This window comes from Thermobia domestica, chromosome 6 (assembly GCF_964235325.1).
Source record: "Thermobia domestica chromosome 6, izTheDome1.hap1.1, whole genome shotgun sequence".
Classification (NCBI taxonomy): Eukaryota; Metazoa; Arthropoda; class Insecta; order Zygentoma; family Lepismatidae; genus Thermobia; species Thermobia domestica.
This window is the reverse complement of record NC_137459.1, coordinates 13,799,043-13,820,500: the sequence shown is the minus strand read 5'-3', so window position 1 is coordinate 13,820,500 and position 21,458 is coordinate 13,799,043. Positions and strand designations below refer to the sequence as shown.

At 34.7% G+C, this 21,458-nt stretch overlaps 1 protein-coding gene across 1 annotated transcript in view; it reads left to right on the top strand.

The window, feature by feature from the left end:
• Positions 1-14,865: 14,865 nt before the first annotated feature.
• LOC145687850 (uncharacterized) overlaps positions 14,866-21,458 on the top strand; it is a 38,070-nt gene continuing 31,477 nt past the window's right edge. The window contains exon 1 of the mRNA XM_081761321.1: positions 14,866-15,142. Coding sequence (XP_081617447.1) covers positions 14,914-15,142 — 229 coding nt within the window. The 5' untranslated portion in view covers positions 14,866-14,913. The remainder of the gene's footprint in view (positions 15,143-21,458) is intronic.

Here is a 21,458-nt window from a genome sequence, read left to right as displayed (position 1 = left end):
CTAAGAACATACCATAATGCCATTATACCAGGTGGAATTAAAGAACGGTTTAAATAGGAATAACATTTCGTTTCCGTTCTGTTTTTAACTTTAATATATTAGAACGATACACTCAATGTCTTCTTGCTATTTTTGTTATGTGATATATGTAGCAGACAGTTTTCCTTAGTTACACTTCTCTCTAAAATATGTTTCATTTTGTTTGTGCTATAATGCAGTTTCCAAAGTAAACCGGTTTATAAACGAAAAGTAGGAAAACGTTCAAGAGAAGTACAGAACTGTTGCATTATTATTATTATTATTATTATTATTATTATTATTATTATTATTATTATTATTATTATTATTATTATTATTATTATTATTAAAACATTAGAATTACGTGCTTACGAGGATTCGTGTTGGGCCCCTTCGAATAAAAACCTGGATACGGTCCTGCACTGAATGATACACGTATTAATTAATGTGTAGACGGACTCGCTAGGCGATAGACTCCAGAGCATGAAAAATATATTAAGACCACAACTTGCAGTTCTTCTTGCCGATTGGTGCTATTTGCAATAATATAGGATCATACGGTATGTTGAGCAAAGGATGGTCGGATAAGCGAGACCACGGTGTATTGGTGTTTCACGCACCTAAACCTGTAAAATGTTTGTATAAACAATTATCTTTCATTCCCTAGCTAAATTTGTGGGTATGATCACACACCTTGCCTTATAAAGTATAGTCTTATAAAGAAAAAAATTAGCTAAAACCTAAAGAAAAGCCAACTTCAATAATTTAGTTTTTTTTAAAAATAATGGCAAACTAGTCCATTTCATCACGATAAATCACTTTTGGTACTAAGATGTCTTTTTCTGTCTGTATATCCTTCACACTTTGTTGGAGACAAAATTGTTCTTTTCCCAAGAAAACAGGATGAGAGAAACTATACAACAGCATGAACTGAAAACAATAGCTATTACAATAGTACTCTAATTCTGGATAAATACGTGATTACAGCAAAATATCAACAAGTTGACCTTATTATATTGCTTCGGTTCTTATTAACATGAAAATTATAATGTTTTGTAAAAAAAAAAATTGGATGGGATTCGATGTGGTGTCAAAATAATAAAATAACTACAAGTCCACCACTCTATCCACCTAACCACGGAGGATACGTTGTGTTTGCTCTTTTTTTAAAGAAAAAAATCTTCATAATTATGGTGCGTATCGCTTCGAACCTTAAGATAAGAGTTTTTCTGTTTAATTCTATATTTTCGTACGACATCTTAGTTACAGAAGCTAATTTATATTTGGCAGGCAATCTACACACTAGGTTTTAACCAATAAATGCAACATTTTACTCCACTATCCAGTTCCTTGATCCAACTCCTCGACTCCCCTACTGAATTCCCTCCGCAGTCGTGCCCTGCTACTGAAAAAATCCCGAGAAATCATCGTTGCCAGTATACACAAAACCGAGCATAATTTTGTTTTTTGCTTATATTTTTATCATTTTATTATATCTTTTTGGGGAATATCTCCTTAGATGGATTGTTTTCTATTATCTAAACATACTAATAACTGAATTTTACCCACAAAGGTAAGGAAAATGTAATAAATGCGAAAAATCGTTAGTTACAGTATACGCGCAATTTTTATTGCGCATGGGAGTACATGAAGAATAACTTCCTCAAGTGCAACTTTATAACTTGTATTTTTAGGAGACATTAAGCAAAAATTATCTTTACTACAGTGTAATTTTACACGTAAACTTACTTTGTTAGGGAGCATACGATCTAAACTTACAATATCAGCAAGAGACGTTCACGCAAAAGAAAAGCTCCTGCAATTGTAAAGTTTGGACGACCAACAAAACGTAAACATATACACGACATCTTTTCATAATGGCGCTCCTAAATTCAAATAGTTTTGAATGTTGTACCAATGAATTTGATTTCTTTTCTATACCAATAACACAAACAGCTATTGAAGCAACTGCAAATTCTGAATATCGTCCTATTTCTACATCAGCCTCAGAAATACCTATTGAATTTGTTATTCCGGGAGAAACAGGAGAATTTATTAATATTGCATATCTATATCTTTATGCACGCTGTAAAATTACAAAAGCTGATGGTACAACTTTAACTCAAGATGATACTGTTGCACCAGTAAATAATTTCTTACATTCTTTATTTAGTCAAATTGATATTTCATTAAATGATAAATTAATTAGTTCTTCATTAGGATCTTATCCTTATCGTGCATACTTTGAAACATTATTAAATTATTCTTATGATGCTTCTAAAACACATTTAGCATGGGCCATGTGGTATAAAGATACTGCAAAACATTTTAATAAATTCGATAATACAAATGCTGGTTCTCAAAAACGTGCTAATAAGGTGAGAAATAGTAAATCTTTTGAAATGTATGGGCGTCTTCATACTGATATTGTAAGTTTAGATCCAATGCCCCCTAACAAAGTAAGTTTACATGTAAAATTACACCGTAGTAAAGATAATTTTTGCTTAATGTCTTCTGAAAATACAAGTTATAAAGTTATTGAGGAAGTTATTCTTCATGTACGACGTATTGATGTAGCTGCAGATTTACCTATGCAATTAAATACACGAATGGGTTTGGAAACGGCCATGTTACCTCTGACGAGAGTGGAAACAAGATCTTATACTATACCTGCAGAAGTAAAGTCTTACAACATTGATAATCTCTTCTTGGGCAATGTTCCTAAAGACCTGGTCATTGGTTTCATCTCCAACACAGCTTTCAATGGAAAATCACATCTTAATCCCTTTGAATTTCGAAACTTTAACGTTAACAAATTGCAACTACATGTTGGATCAAAATCATTTCCTCACTCCTGATTTTAATAACGATTTATACCTTCTAAGTTATTATACTTTGATTTCAGGTACTGGTATGTATTACCAAAATTATTCACATACTGTTACTCTTGATGAGTATCCAAACGGATATGCTCTGTATGCTTTTATTCTATCTCCAACAGGAACTTTAGATGATAACACGCGGGATGTAGTACGCGATTCCCCTGTAAATTTAAAAGTATCATTTTCAGAAACTTTACATGCATTGTGTATGCACAATTCGATTCCTTACCACAAGTAGACAAAGATATAAATATTTATACTGATAAACCTTGTAATTTATTCATTTGCGTACGATGAGGGTTGTTGTACACTTCTCGGCGTATCACGATAAAGAAAATGATGAGTTTATTATAAAAGAGCTAACCATTGTAAATCCTGACGTTCCCTTTTTACAAAATTATATTTTTAAAACACCATTTCCTTTAAATAAGTTAGCTGAGCCAATCGTAACTAGAAAGAAATATCTAGGTGAGAATGTGTATGGCGTTACCTGGCACGAAAGCGATGCAGAATATTCACATCTTAAGGAAATACTTCAAACATATTGTTCAAATACTACAACCATATACACATACGGAATAACTAGAAAGGGTTTTCTTCAAGAAATTCTTCAGACACAAGTTACACATTTAGAAGAAATAAACTGTCCAAAGTATACTGCATTAAGTTTTCACGTTCATCGGTGTGCACATAATAAGCATCGTTTCGGACAATATGGGTGTAGTGTTCATGAAGCATTACTGTATAGTGAATATGTAAGAGTGTATGACTATGTGTTACATGTGAATAACAGTGATAATTATATACCTACTACGATTAAAAAGAAAATAATAATAATAATCTTCATCATGTATAGTGACGAATTGTTAGAAATGTTACTAATTGATAAAGTAACTGGTGCAAGTGTTACTGAAATTTACCCTATTGACAGACTTCCTGTAACGGTAGAACCTCCTGCTGCACTTATGAACTTATGATACATCTCATTCTGCTGGTTTCTATTGGGTTGCAGTGTACATCAATGAAAAAATGGCTATTACTTTGACAGTCTTGCTATGGATATTCCCAAGGAAATAAAAAAAAACTTTTTATCAAAAAATACTAAAATGTACTTGACGAATAATCATCAATATCCACATGATGAATCTGTGTTGTGTGGATATTTTGTTTTATTCTTTTTGCATCATATTATTCGCATTCATTCATTTGAAAAGTGTTTAAAATGTTTAATAAGAAAAATTTGAAAAAGAATGATGATATCGTTTATAAACATGTAAACATTTAAAAAAACAAATATTTTTTAATTTTTTTATTTACTTATTATATATTTACATTTTTAATTTTTATCATATATATATTTTTTTTAATTTTCAATGAATTTTTAATCTTACATCCCTGCACTTTGTTTATAATTCCTAAGAAAAAACATTACAATCTTGATAATGCATTAGTTAATGCTGTTGATCTTTCATATTTCCACCAATAATTCAAATGTTGTGCATTACGATATGCACATCCTGATTTCTTTACAACATTTGTGTGAAAATTAAAATATTCATTAAATGTGTTTCCACATAATACATTTAATGAAGGACAATGTTTTTTTCTAAATCAATAACATTATCTAATGCAAATATTCTTTTAATCCAAAGAGATTTCTCTAAACCTTTACAATAAAAGTTTGAATTCTTTAAACATAATTGATATACAAGATTTCGTATGTATGATACAGTATATCCAGTTTTGCTATTCCATTTCAAACAGTGTAAATTTAATGTTTACCAGTCAATTTGTTTTTGACAACCTAGTGATAATAAGTTATAATCTTTTGGTTATTTTACCAAGCAATGAAAATTTACTGTATCATCGCATGCAGCTAAACAAAACTCACGAATAATAAATTCGTTATCAGACATTTTAAAACCTTGAATATCGATAATATACTGATTTACACATGGTGAAATTTCATTTGTGTGATGAATGAAAAATGGAATACTTTTTGTCCAACAAATTCTGTATTATTTAAGAGATCACAAGTTTTAATGATAAAACATATAAATGAGATTTCACTATGTTCTTGTTCAAAAACTTCAAAATGTTCACTAAGAGTTTTATCAAGAGATAAGTGCTTCGTTGTAAAATTCCAGTCTTATGAAGACGTGTACAATCATGAAGAAGATTTACTTTGCATTCCATACATTCAACTGGATTATTGTTACGTAAGTATACTTTTATAGTTTTAATACACAATTCACATTAATGTTTTCATCACTACATAACATATGAAACACTATACATTTTTTTCAATCTAGTATGTCCGATTTCCGTCTGTCTTTTCTTATAAAAATGTCCATTAGTTTCGGAAGGTAGTTTGCATCACTTAATAAATCCACATACTCATCATGGAATTTTTCCCTTGTTAATATTCCAATAATATGCGTGCATACATATAAAACACATCTTTTTCAACACTAGAAAATCCGATAATAGTCCAAGCTCGGGTTTCCAATGACTTTGGGTGTATATTCCTACAATCATGCGCAAAATCATGAAAGGATCCTTCTCTACATCCGTCGGATATTAATGTATCGTTGAAATCCCATTTTTCAATAGCTTTCTTTATACATTCACCGTCCACCTTTTGACTATTACAGCAACAATCTAAACTCTAAAATCGTGATGTTCTTGATAATACAACTGGAGATTATGTCGGGGTTAATGAAACTGGTAGTACTGGTGATTCTATCAAATCAAAATCATATTCTTCATCCGAAGATGATTCGTATATTTATATTTCATCAGATGATGATTATGCTTTAATATTGCTATCGCAGTGATCCTTCTTCTCATACGACTGTATAATGTTTCTATATAAATATTTTCTGCTATAGCTCGTATTTAAAATATTTTCATGCCCACAAGGTAACCAAGTGTTCAATATTCGCGGCGCCTTACTTCTTTCCTATTGTCAATTAACGCGTCCTCAATTTTCTTTGTATTCTTCTCCGACAATGTCTTATCTTTAATCACAGCGGCGCCAAACTTATTTTTATTACTCTGTCGGCATTCGGTGATGTCTACCCGACATGCTAACGGCCTTCTTTTGTATTTAATTTTATTTCAATATGTACCTGCAACACCAACTTTCACTTCTACCCAATCGGTTTCCAAAAACTTCAGTTCGTCTCTTGAGTTCGCCAGGAAAGGACGTCGAACAACCATACTCTGTATATTCAACAGTATAACCTATCATGCAAAAGTTTACGTACTCCGTACACAACGTCTTTCACATTGTTACCTAGGAGCTTCTCGACTTCTCACACAATGTTCCAGTAAATTACAAGACAATAAAAGTTACAAATGAATGAAAATGGTCCTGCATGAATAAAGTTTATTCCTTCCATTCTTTAATATGATCACAACATTTTAACAAGTTTCCACAGCAAACGATTCAATGAATAAGCAGAGTTTGCTTTAGCATACGAACCAAATAAATTAATTAATATAATCACACAATATGCAAGTAAACTACGCAACAGTTAAATTATTTTAGTAGGCTCACACGTAGTGTTCGAATAATTAAATAAAATAGTCCGGGTTTGAGTCTTACGACTTCAAACAACAGCATAGCTGTTTTACAGAGTATGGTTTAGCATATGAACCAAATAAATTAATTAATATGCTCACAGAATGTTCGAGTAAACTACGATCCAATTAAATTATTTTAGTAGGCTCACACGTAGTGTTTAAATAATTGATTTTAATATAATCACAGCATTTTAACAACGAGTTTGCGCAGCAAACGATCCAATAAATAAACGACATATGCATTGCCTACGTTGCAATTTAAAATTAATTGGTTTACAATCTTTAATTTTGCATCAAGTAAATTATAAAAATAAAAATATATATGTCATTCAACCTTTTTCTAAAAACTGGGCCATCCCTCCTAACAATCTACCCTTTCCAGGAACTAATCTAACCACTTAGCGGTCAAATAATAACTCTTGCTTGACCTACTAACCTGTCGGGGCGGCGGCGTGACCCACAAACAAAATAATAATAACTTCATAATGTCATTCCCTTCTACATCCGTTTTATGACCTCAAAATAAATTTAGCGTGTCTTACTAAATCTGTTGTGATGACGTGGGACCACTTTCCTAAACATGACTACTACTATAATAATAATAATAATAATATGTTAAATTAACGTTTACAGTATTATCATTGTATTATATTGTCTATGTAAGATACTTGAAGAGAATACTCGAAACTACACACCGGAATTGGCTCGAATCGACTCAAAACTGACCCGAATTCGAGTCGAGTTGGAGGAAATTTTTGGGTGGAGCTCAAAGATGTTTGTTTCTAGACGAATCGAGTTTCAAAGAAAACTCGCTCGAACTCGCTCTTCCCCATCCCTACGAGTAACGCAAAAATTTACCCCTGACATCCCCTTGACTTATTCTACGTGGAGGTTGTGGGCTTGTTTGACTCTGCGGGAGAATTCTATAACGCAAATTATCAAGTGTCCCGTACGTACATCTAAGTAGCCCCCAAAATAACTATGCATATGGCCCTATGACCAATTAACAAAATCACTATACATATTTCGTGATCCAAATTGATGAACGAAAACTATTGTATGGGATAAACAGGCACATTCCGTTTGCGTTAACACAACGGAAAATTTGCGACTTAGGTAGTAAATATGGACATATAGCTCGTCCAAAGTTAAGTATGTACTGTGGTTGCTTTTGGACTTTTACTTCGGCGCACTTACCCCTTTAAACAGAACAGATTTCATTATTGTAGTTTATCATAAAGAATGTTAAATATTTACCGACGATACAAAAATAATTTTCGTAACTTCTCTTATCCTTATAAAGTATTTAATTGGCTTTTAATGGCTAGTTTTTGTTTTTTAAACTCGGAGAGGGAAGACTCGATAAGCATAACGGCTACTAGAACATTGCCAGTGCATTTTCACGTGAGTAAAACTGTCTGCTCAAACATACCGTTGTCAACTGACGAGAAATTTCACCGTAGTGTCAACCTACATTCCTGCGCCCATTAATATTGTCACTTCCACTGATTTCAAGTAGGAAAAAAGGTAACTAAAAAGGAATAAAAGTACGGCCAGAAAGAATTGAATGAAATCTTTCTGATTTTAAGAAGTAAAATTTTACTTCCACCCCCTTTTCTTTCTTTTTTGTCTATGTCAACCAAAGAAAAATATTTTAATGAAAAAAGGAAAGAGAGCGGAAAAGTTGTTGCAACTGAACGCGAGATTCGAACAACTTGCGTCCTCACGGAGAATCGAACTCAGAACCTTTCTATTACGAGGCGACGAGCGTAACCATTCATCCACGGGGGCAGTCTGAATAAAGAGACAGTAATAATTTCAGGGGGATGGTCTGCGGAATGTTTTTCAAGTACTTCAGTTTTATTAGGTCTATTATTATTATTATTATTATTATTATTATTATTATTATTATTATTATTATTATTATTATTATTATTTAACCAAGCTATAGCCATAATCCATATCTTTCCATAACTATTAACTTATTTGTATTAAATATAAACGCTAAGTGTAAAACTTCTTAGGCCAAACACTGATTCGTCAAGTGTTTCACGAAACATGTGAGTTCGATTATTACTTATATATAGGCCTATGTATTCCTCGTCGGGAAGGAAATTTCAGCGAGAATTGCTGTAGGACGCATTTCATGTTTCTTTTATCTTTCGTGCATTGAAATTTCTTTGGGAGTTCATAACTGACTGTGATTTATGTTGGCTTTCATAATAGTATTGGTTTCAGAAACTACACTAGGAAATAGGGAGACAGTTTTGTGCGGTGGATGGGGCCAATAGCTTACCTACTGTATCGTTTATTGTCGCATTAGAAGACTCTTGTCTGATTCCAAACGAAATTCTTCTCTGTTGTGCCTTTGCTATTGTGCAGTGTGTGGCGGAGTGTGGTCTCTGAACATTCGGCATTTTCTTGATTGTGTTCATTTACTTACTGTGCTGTTCTGGGAACAAAATCGCGCGTGTCTGTTTGCGCATAGGTGCGTGAGTGTTTGTTAATATACCAATATGGAAGAAGTTACAGCCAGCACCTCTTTTAAGCGTAAGAGTGGTCAAGTGTTGAAGGGCAAAGAAAGAGCTATTGTTATGAACGTGTTTAATTATTTAAAGCAGAAAAAACCCTGGTAAAAGTGCAAATTGGGTCGCGAGTGAAACAACTGAAGCCACGGGAATTTCCAGGACAACTGTTTTCAGAATTCCAAGCGAGTTATCGCGTGGGCCTTTAGTAACACCGAACAAGAAGCGTTTAAGAAACAAAATTGCAAACGACAGTCGATTTGTAAAATATATTGAATTTGTTAGGAGTGTGATCAGACAAAAGGTCCATGAGTTCTACTTTAGAAATTTGCCACCAACACTCAATTCCGTTCTCAAACAGGTAAAATTCAGATCACGATTTGCCGAACTTTAAAAGATCCACGTTTCACTTACTTCTAAAAGACTTTAAGTTAATTATGAGAAAAGACAGAATAAGGCCATGCTTATATATAGAGAGGATATTGTGTCGTTGCGCCACAAATATCTACGGCAAATAAGAAGATTTCGAAATCAAAATAGAAACATAGTATACATAGATGAATCGTGAATAAATATTGGGAAAGCCGTGGATAAAGAGTGGAAAGACAAAACAATTAAAACAGCAAGACAAGCTTTTCTGTATGGACTTTCTTGCGGACTTAAACATCCAACAGGTCGTGGGCCGCGATATGCCTTGGTTCATGCTGGCAATGAACAGGGTGTCATAGGTGGGGCAAAATTGGTTTTCTTGTGTAAGAAAAACACGGCCGATGCTCATGATGAAATGGATGGAGATTTGTTTGATTAATACTTCCGGAATCAGTTACTCCTAAGTCTTCCTCCAGGGTCAGTTATCGTAATGGACAATGCATCCTATCATAGTCGCCATAAGGAGCCACTTTCAACAGAATCTTGGAAGAAAGACGACATGCGGCAGTGGTTAACCTTACATAATATTGAATATGATGAGGATATGTTAAAGAAAGATTTGATGGATCTAATAAGCATTCATCGTCCTAAATATGAAAAATATAAGACTGACGAATGGGCTAAAGAATTAGGACACACTGTTCTCCGATTACCCCCTTATCGCTGTGAGTTCAACCCTATTGAACTCGTGTGGTCTCAAGTAAAACACTACGTTGGGGTAAATAATAGAACATTCAAAGTTAAAGATGTTGAAAAAATAATTCATGAAGCGTTTGAGCGTGTAACAACAGAAAATTGGCACAACTACGTCAGGCATGTGATAAACATCGAAAGTGACATGTGGAAAGCAGATGAACTACAAGATGATGTTGAGCCGTTGATTATTCATTTGGGTGAAGATTCCTCTGAAGAAGAATCGTCTGAAATCTTCGATGATGATGATGATATGGAAGGAATTGATTCTTTGGAGTGCGATTGATTCAATGTGGTAATTTGTTTATTATTATTATTATTATTATTATTATTATTATTATTATTATTATTATTATTATTATTATTATTATTATTATTATTTATTAGTCGTTGCTGTGTGGATTCCTTTTTTACTAGTGAGTTGGCAACATCAGTCGGCAGTATAATAGAAGCGCGACTTGTTCTACATTTATTTTTAATGCTCAACTTGGCATCGCTGTTCCCATAAGACCAACAGTCCACTTTTAAGTCTGGATGAGCAAATATAATGACTGCATTTTTGCGCTACGTTGCTTTAGAATTTTTTGCGAATTCTCGTACGGAATGAAAACCAACGCCAGGAACAGAGGCGACTCTCGAGGAAAGAAACACTGGTAAAAATTAACATTTTACGAATGTAATCTAAGAGAACTTAATTGCGCAAGTGTATGATGGAATTTAATTTACGGTGGAAAACATTAATGGTCTCAAAGGAAAAGTTCAAACAAAACACGCCAACCACTTTTTGTTTATTGTTATGCAAATTTTGTATATTATCATAATTATTATTATGATCAGGGGTGGACTGGCCATAATCAAGTACCGGCCCGATGGCCGCTGCGCCCTCCTCACATCAGTGCCTTTGCGCCCTCCTCGGGAGGGGCTAAGACCCGTCTTAGCCTCGGGAAGGCGCACAGTTTCCTCTCTGAACACAATTAAAAAAAACAAAGCTACATAATTATTTTGTAAATCGCTAGCCTTTGGCCAGCTGGGGCTCCACCCCAGACCACGGTATTTGCTCGGCCTGTGGCCTCGCTCTTTCTGTTTTTGGCTTTGCGAATCATTATAATGATCTTAGGGACCTGAAATTTATAGATTTGACTCTAATATCGATCATTTTAAATGATTTTTATATATCAACCCTACCACCCCCACTGCTCCGCCCTCAGATCCAGTCTTTACTCGGCCTACGGCCTTGCCCTTTGACCGAGTTTGGGTGTTTATATATATCTTTCTTTGGGCTTCTCCAGGAAATTCAGATATTTTTTAAAGAATCCCAGAAACGATTTGAGGTGTACTTGGAATAAAACCCAAGCGTCCGTCTTGAGGCTATTGGGATAACTCGATGGAGAAGTAAAAGCAACGCTGCTGTAAAAATATTTGGACACTTTCATTACTGGGCACCCGACTCAAAGGATGCCAGACCAAGAAAATCAAAACCAGTATATGTGGAACTCGTAGCAGCTTTAAGTGTGATTGGCAACTCGCAAGAATTCAATTACAAAGTCAGACATGATGCAATGTCTCTCATTCAAAAGTTGTGCTCCTTTGAGACTATCATTGTGGCTATGATGTTTTTATTGATTTTTCAGCATACCACACCTTTATCAGACTACTTGCAAACAGGAAACTTAGACTATGTCCAAGCATGGCGCCTGATATCCTCAACTCAAAATAAGTTGAAAGAAGCTAGGGATCAATCTGACAAAGTCTACAAAGCAGCAGAACACTTTGCAACAGAAATGTCAAATAGTATTGAAGGACTCATTACAGATGTTCCTAGTCTAGAACAAGTTATTATGGAAACAGAATTGACTGAGGTAAGATGTAGAAAAAGAAAGAAAATGGCAGGGAAATCAGCTTCTGATGAAGTAATTGAAGACAGCAAATACGGATTTGAAGTAACCGTTTTCAACTGTGTTCTAGACCAAGTTTCTAACAGCATGCAGGAACGATTTGCTGAAAATTAAAGCTTATATTTAGATTTAGAGTGTTTTGATCCTAAGAAGTTCAAGAGTTTAAGTCTGGCTTCGTTGTCACTGAAAAGAATCGCTGAATTAATTCCTGATTGTGAAGAGCGAAACTTAAAGAAGAGCTTCTTTAGTTTTCATCAATGTGGGAAGCATGGGCGGCGATTAGGGGGGGCAAAGGGGTCAGTAGCCCCCCACTTTTTTGAAGCAACCCATTAATGTATAAAGTTTCATTTGGAAATGTAAAATTTTGTATGTATTACTGGTCCATAGAAAAAATGGTGCCATATAATATTTGCCGTTGTGTGAGTACGTACTGGTTGTCTTCTCGTGGAGTTAAGAAATCTACAGAAATTGCATTTTAATTGCCACGGAAAATAGCGCAAAAATTGACCTATTGGAGTACAATTCCAGCATATTTTCACTTCTCCTTGCAAGGGCTCGATACGTGTCAGCCGCTTTGAAATTAATTGAGAGAACATTTCGCACAAAAAGAAGTCTTTCACAAGTTATTCTTTAATTGCACAAAAATTGACAATTCCTAAAATATCTTTTGTTTTTTTTTAATAGTAAGAAATATTGATTAAAAAGGGAGTAACAAGAAACAACAATTACTTTTTCCATTGTTTTGCAGTGTAATATACGAGTGAAGTGATGTGTTTAGGAGTATACGAGTGCATATACAATTAAATTTAGTGAATTCAACATAATTCTAGGTTTTAGGATTATTTTCTATAACTGGAGTGTAGAGTGATTGTAAGTATTTTGATGTGTTCCTAGAGAGTGAAAACTGCACCTAATGCCAATGACCATGTTTGGGGAAGCTGCAAAAGCAAATATATCTTTAAATGTCGTAGCGCATTAAGAATTTCATTTTCATTCTGTCTCATTTTCTGAGAGTAATAACATACATTTAATAATATGTGTGAATTAAAACTTAAGTTGTTCATTAATTTCCAGTTTGAATATAACTTTTCCAAAACATGCCTCATTGTTCATTACTGTGATTAATATTATCCTTTCTATTTATTTGTTTTGCAAATTTGTTATTAAATAATCTCATCACACAATATTCCAAACAGAATTTTAAGATGCTCATGAGGAAAGAATCAAATCTCTTCTTGCATCTTCGTGTTGTTTAAGAGTACAAAAGGCTAGTACCTACTTGTGTTCCTCTTGTCAATTTACTTATAATTTACTGGTGAGAAGAGTTTTCAAAATTTCCTTATGAGAACCAAGAAAACAATCAAGAAGCTGTTGAAGTTCGTACGATTGAAGATTTGATTGAAGAGGACAAGTTTTCTGAATATTTCATGGAGGATGAGGAGGAATATTTGGGGCCGACTGACGATATTGTGGTCCATAAAATGTGATGGAGTGAAATGCAATTCTTGCTTTAAGTGTGTCTTCGATGTGATTCTACAGTACAATATGTACTCAAGACTCTACACAGAATTATTCAAAGTTTATAAGTATCTCCTTACATTACCGGCAACACAAGTGTCCTGTGAGCGAGCATTTTCAAAGCTCAGATACATAAAAACAAGACTCCGTTCAAGACTTACAGATGAACATATGGAATCATTGTTCTTGATGAACTCAGAAAAAGACATTCTGACCAAAATAGACAACAATCTTATTATTGACAAAATGTGTGAGAAAAGCAAGGAGTTGCGAAGACTCCTTCAAGCATAAAACAGTGACTTTACTTTGATTTTCCAGTTTTGTTTTTGAATTTCTTTTCTCACTAGGTAGGTATATAATTCTAAATTTACTTTTGTTAATTTGTAGTAAATGTTTCATGTATACTTTTCATCAACGGTTTTAAAAATAGATGAAAAATAAGTTAATGTTATGATGAACATAGCTTTAAAAGGACAGAAGTATGAAAAATAGCATAAGCCCCAAACTTAACTCAATCTTCAGTTATAATTAGGCTGCTAACAAATGTAGCCGAAGAATTTAAACAACTGGCGTGATTTTTGTAGTCTCAGTTAAAGTGTGCAGATTTATATAGGCCAAATATATTTAGTATTCAAAGTCTCTTTGTTTGTTTATGAAAATATTGAATTTGTATAATTCTATCGTGATTAACTGCAATAGCTACTTAATCGTTTGTTGTTTTTTGTGTACTAATTTTCCGGGGGAAGCCCCCCGGGACTTCCTTTAATTAGGAGGGGGTATTTCATACAAGCGAAAGCCTCGCATGGACGGCGCCCTCCCAGAGTATGTGACCGCGCCCTTTTTACATAGCCAGTCCACCTCTGATTATGATTATTATTATTACTAATATACAAGGTCAGGTGTAGCCGATGCCTTCAAAGCAGAATACGCCACTGTGCAAAAGAATAGTTTGTTGATTGTTCTCCTTCCCTAATGTTTTGAAGAGTGTTATAAAACACAGCGGTTCACCGTTCAGGAAAAGAATGCATGTGATTCAAAATGTTGTGAATGAAAAATTAAAATCTTACAAATAAGTTAACTTAGGACATTTTTAAAAAGGGCATTTTAATAATTTCTTGATTTTCTAGGTGTTTCCCCAACACAGAGGACAGCTCTAAAAATACAGTACTGTACTGCGAAAATCAATACATCTGGTCAACCTAGTGTATGGTTGTGTATATATGTATGCGTGTGTGTTGCGTTCTTATCAACTCTTTTGAAACTGGTATGGAATGAAGCCCAGGATGTGTTGATAATGTTAGGTTTTTGACCTGGCAACGTTCGTTCGATAGAGACCGTTCGAGTGGTAGGCAATTTAAGTTGAAGATGCCAGTGTATTTCTGGTTCCAATTTTATTGTTTTGAAAAGGAAAAGTACTTAACTCTTCCTATTCAGTATGGGACTCGCATATTTGAAATCAAAGAAAAATGTGCAAAATACTACCAGTATCCTCTAAACAACTTCAAGCTTGTGTATAAGTGGAAGGAAATAGACTGTCAAGCTAATATTGAGAGCTTGGGTGATATGAGTGGGACCATTTATTTATTCCCCACTTGTAAGTAATAAATTCTATACGGATGTAGTAAAGTGTTGATCTAAAAAATTCGATTTTGTGTTGATAAAATGTATTTGCTTAGTTTGTGGGACAGGTACCGGTAACAGCGCACTTTGAGCAGAACAAGTGATTTTCGGTATCTTTTAGTTCCTCCCCCGATCTTGCGAATATAAGATCTCTGGTGTTACTTACTTCACAAAACATAGCTGAACGAGCGAAGAGTTTGAGAAGCCCCACAGGACTCGTTTAGGCATATTTCGTATGAATGTTCTGCTGAAGGTGTACTTTTGCCCTCTGTTCTTAACCTAGACACTTTAATTTCATTATATTATGCGTCATTTTATTCCCGAGTACAGTACGGTATTGCCTTCTGGGCTGTCAGTAATGATTTGTTTGCAATATTTAGATTACAAAAGAAAATAATCAGTTCTACGAAATTTTCAATTTCTTATATTTTTATGTTAGGTCAGAGATTTTGATCTATGAAATTCCGCAAATTTACATTTTTAAGTTAGGTTGGAGTTAAAATAATGCTGTTATGTATCATTAATGATTTGTTATAGTATAGTGTTGGATTAGGTTAAGCTCAAAGGTTACGTTCATAGTTCTGAGCACGCTGAATGATGAATTGTGGAATATTAAATTAAAGTGCTATGTAACGTAAGTGTACAAAATGATAATGGAAGTGTCGCAAAGTTGTGCCACATGTAGGGCATGTGATTTCATGCCAAATGTATTGTTTATGCATAGCCCCCCGACGCTGTCACACCCCACCGCTTTTGCTCGGGCTCCCCTATTGCACTCCTGCCCTGGGTCTGTTAGCATTCGTGCTTTTTAGTTGCCACTTAGCACAAGTTGGTTGGTGTTTTACTGTTTGTTCTTACTTTATGGTCAACATTCCTAAAGTCAATCTGCATCCAGTAATGCAACACCTGCTTTGAGAAGCATTTTTTAAGGGAGTAAAGGTGTGTTTCGTGAATGTAAGTGTGCTTCCCTAAGATAGGATAGTGCAATGGGCGAAATATATAAGCCAAAATTTCCGATGTTTTCGACGCGCAATTTATAATTTTTGATCCGATAATTCTGGTCATTAGCTGATGGGGTTTGACGCAGTAATGCATTGCACAAACTAAAATGGCACTTAGAGTAATTATCGGCCGAGAGCCATTGCGTTTACAACCTAGGACCAAAAGTTTATAAAATTTGCAGAAGAAATGTGTATTTTCATTTAAGATGAGATATAATCAAAATATATCAGGATCTTACCTCTGATATGCGTCAGCAGGTGTAAATATAAATTGCAAAATGTATGCTTATTACTACGTAATACTACAGAAGGAAGGCGGGATGAACTCTAGTGGTACACGAGGACAGGTGTTGAGTAATGATATGTAAGGATAGAAATGTCCCACGTGTTGTTTTTATTTGTGCTACCTTCATTTACGTGGATATTCACCGTAGCTAATGTGCTGGCTCCCAATGGACGATCCCCTGTGTAGACTCACCAGTCTCGCCCTGCCCTTGCTACGGTCAGATACAATTCTTGCTTTAAATAGCCACATAGCATATGTTGGTTTGTATTTTTCTTTAACTCGTTTTTTACACGTCCGCATGTGGTGGTAGTAACCAATAACGGTTAAGCTCTCTTACAGTGAATTCGCATCCAGGAATGCAGCTCTTCCCATAAGATACAATGTGTAAAGTACTAAGAGTACGTATTTTGAAGAAAGGAAAATTTCTTCTTTTGTTTTTTACTTTAACATCCCACGATTATGCACCAAAGTTATAGGAGAATGTGACGAGATGGATGATGGGGAACGGAAGAACCCCGAGAAAACCCACACATACTGTGTTTGTCCACCACAATGTACACATAGTGCGGACTATGATCACCACGCAGATAAGCGCACTGCTACAGGGCAACGGCACGCCTGATGTTAATGTATTGTTAATACTTGTAAATGTGGTTGTAGATTAATTTTTGATTATTATTATTTTTAACTTTAAGCTTAGTGTCCCTTTCAAGAGCGCGGCTATTTGAGACGTAAACCTACAGCTTAACGTGAAATCCAAACCACGTGATTTCCTGTCAGAAATTGAACTCGGGTCTATGATTGCAAATTATAAACCTGCACCGTCATTTTCTTGAAACTTCAGATAAAATATAGGAATTTAGGTTAAAAGGCTTTATAACTCTTTAATTTTTAATAACAAAGATTTCGCAGCAACCAAGGATTCTTTCTTTAGAAGAAAATAAATGATTTATATATAATTATTTGTAACATCCCTATCGCATGTTCCACTGTGATGAAGTTTAGTTTCGTTAAAGCAATTTACGTTACGAAACAGCTGAGCAAGCGTCATCGACTGAAGGGGTTAGAAGCCCCGCAGAGCTCGTTTTACTCTACCTTTAGCCATATGATAATACCACCTGACATTACGTCACGATCGAGTGGATCAACTTCAGTGTGATTCCTAAACTGCTCCGGGAACCGGGTCAGATGAATCGGTTGCAGTCACTGTCCGCATCAAAGTAAAAACTCCGAAATTTTTAGTAGTCTTGCGTTTCTTAGCTTGAAACGACAAAGAGACTATCAGAAAATTCCCGATTATTGGATGGGTTGCAGTATTGTACTGCCAGATTATTGGATAGCCTTTTTTTAAATTTTTTTTTTTCAGATTGGTGTTTATTTTTGATTTGTAGGTTCAGTTTAGATTGAGGCGAATAGTAGACGCTCCGCAACACGAGAAGGAAGCTTTACTGAAAGATCTAGAAGAATTTGCATTCTGAGGAATTCCTGATATCCGTGACCAGAGAGTTTTAGAACCTGCTCAATCACTCCATCTTCTTTGCTTCTTATCAAAACACAAAGTATCTTTGTAATAGTAAAAAAAAGTTTAGGTAGGTGTAAGATCTTTCGGAGCAAATTTTTGGACTGGATTATACTCAGGTTCAAAAACAATATATAAAAATATATTATTAGTACATTTTGTATGTCAAACAGTTACAGTAATTTTGGTTAACTTCAAGTGCATGTGTCTCATAGTAAATCTACGAACAATCTAGTTGACGATTCAGTCTACGAAAGGCTGTAGCAAGCCAGATGACTTTTACTTCGGTGATGCATGAACAGCACCTCCACTTTTATAGGTTATCTGGCAAGTCTTTACTTTGACTCTAACAGTGACTTTAATCGGTTCTTATAGGTTCAGTCACTTCCTGGAACTGTTACTGCCTGAGTCACTTGTTGGAACTGTTCGTTCCTTACGTGTGACGTTCTTAGTTTAGATTGGCGGTAGTTCATATTTTTCTCACTAGTTGTCTCCGTACAGACATATGATAGTTTGGTAGTGCGATGTCATATGTTCTGTCTCCTTGTAGCAGGGTTGGCTGGTTTAAACCAGCTGTTTAAATTAAAAAGAAAAAAAATATAAAAAAAAAACTGGTTTAAACCAAAAAACGAAAAATGTCCGTAAAAGTGTAACTATTCGTAAAATCTTGATGAACACACATTTGTGGGTTATCACGTTTCACTCCCATATATTATTCGTACTATATTCAGACCTAAATTCCCCATTCTTTACTCAAAGAGATTACATTACTAAAGCAACTTTTTTTTTATGTAACTTTATAGATGTTTCTTATGTGATTTTTTTATAGTTTGTTATTATTGTTATGCAACCAAAGGAAAATTATGAACATTGTTTTGTTTTAATAATGTTTACTATTGATAAAATACATCGAAAGCCGTACCATTTCGGAAGGGGGGTCATACAAACCCCACGAGAGCCAATTTTTGAAATAACAAGAATCTTTGGTATCTATTTATGTATAAATGGGTCAGAGCCAAAGTGGACTCAAATAATACGTATCTTTATTCACTTTTCTTACTGATATGCAAAGTAAGTCGTTATATTTCTTTCACTTGGACTAATAAAAGTCGTAGTGAACTGACTTGGACTAAATTAGTTCTTCTGTACTCTGTAGTACTTTGAAATTGTCCATATGTAATTCTGTATAATGGATCCACTTATGCAATTGTTTATCGTTTTGTCCTTCTGTACTAATGACTCTTGACGATTATATTAACAAATATGTAAAGATCAGTCAACGTATTTTTACCAGGAGTCCTTCGTGAGTGAGTCGGCAGACGTATCATATTTGTGGCCAATTAGTCCCGGTTTCGAGTTCAAATGGAGCACAATTTCTCTTGGGTGTAAGCCGAGAAGCGGTTTGGATTCCGCTTTAAGCTTATGTGGCCCTTTCCAGCATAACCCGGTTGTTGCATACTAACACTAAGGCGAAACAAGCTTACTTCTGTCCATATGTGATATAAATACATAGAGCAAATTATTTAAACCAAAAATACCTGGTTTAAACCAAAAAAAAAAAAAAAAAAACGGGTTTAAACCAAAAAAACCTGTTTTTTTGTTTTTTTTAAATAAAAACCATGGTTTTTGCCAAAGCACGTGGTCGAAGGCTGAAGGTATTTCTCACGTATGGTAAAAGTGGGTGTTTATTGTTTTTTCTTGTTTGTAATAATAGCAAGTGTGCTTACTTTAATAAATCGACGTATGTGCGGAAAGGAATATTTTTCAGTAGTGTGAAGTTGAGTATTGCGCAACTGCTTTTGCTATCTTATTTTTTCGTGTGTGGAATCAGCAATTATGTATTTTACTGGCGGCGTAAATTTGCTGATAGTTTGTCACTTGGAGAGCGATATTTTCCATTTTTACGCCATGCTAGATCTGTCTATCATTAGCAGTGAGTGTTTTCATTGTTTAATTGATACTATTTTTATTCTTATTATTTTTTTTTTATTTTTTTATTTCAGTATTTGGCAAGATTTTCCTTTGTATAGAACAGTACGTATAATTTTAAGAATTATACTATAATCTTAAGTGCAAGGGTCACATCAGCTTGTTTTAAAAATAGTGAATTACTTATAGGAGGAATGGTGTTTAGTAACATTTTGGCCCTTGTACTTATAGTGTACATTACTTTGACTCGGACAGTGATTGCAACTGATTCATCTGACCCGGTTCCCGGAGCAGTTTAGGAATGATTCCTAAACTGCTGCGGGATCCCGTTCAGATAAATCGGTTGCAGTCAGTGTTTGAGTCAAAGTAAAGACTTGCCGGTTATCTTTTCACTCTTTAACCGAAGTTCGCTGACTCTTAATTCAAGTTTCTTCGCTGTTGCTTCACGAACATCGAAAATTCTCCATCTTTCTCAATTGCAATACTGAAAAAGTTTGAGCCCACTGGGAATTGAATCCTAGGAACCACGCCTGTTAACCACACAACTACGCAAGAGCATATTTCTAAACTAGGTTTCAAATATTCGGACATCGTATTTACGTTTATATAATGCTAATTTTTTTTCTTCCAAAATTTTAGATCTGTAGGGAGCGCAGCATGCACAGAGTATTTCTGACAACTCTATCAAACTTTGTTTGCTTTCACCTGAAGTCATTGGCAACAACACTTGAATTTCACGATAAAAGTGCGTGAATATAGAAGTAGTAGATAAAATGTGTGAAATAATTGCACTTCACGAAACCAGTTTGTGTAACGTGGTCAAATTCACTGTAATTACTTTGACGTCTTCTGCGAAAATGACCGAAGAAAATAGTTAAACCGATTTCCTGCCGTTAAGTTACTATGCCCAACTTATATGGGACTTACATATATCGGGTGTTCTGAAAATGGCTCCCTTGAACCACAGAGCACTATTCTACAAGTCAAAACCAAATGTATATATATATATAATTGTATACCTTTCGGGTCTTCGTCTCGAGACGCAAATTACACTATGTGGCAACGTCGCAGATATAGAACCATTGCGTAGATCTACCAATCCATCAAATATTTATATCGATTGTTTCCATATGGCAGCTAAAGTCGATAGCTGTTGAGACTAGCACAATATATTAGCGTAACAATCGATGTAACTGCTTGATGTATACATAGAGTAATACTAATGATTCCAAGTTAATCTGTGACGTTGCCACATAGTGAAATTTTGCTTCCCGGGTGCTCCGGAGGATATACAATCACACAGCATTTTCACGTTATTTTAACCTGAAGAATAGCGCCCTGTTGTAATAATTAAACTAGACGAAAACACCCATAATATTCTCCAATATAAGAGCTGAAGCTTTTCGTGATGCAAATAACTCGAGATATCAACCAAGTTTGTGTACATCCTTCTAATCTCCAAAGTCAATATGAAAAGAACAGAAAGAGAAGCTGCATATATATACGATCGGGGTAGACATAACTGGTGGATTTTCCAGTCAATTGTGGGCCCGGA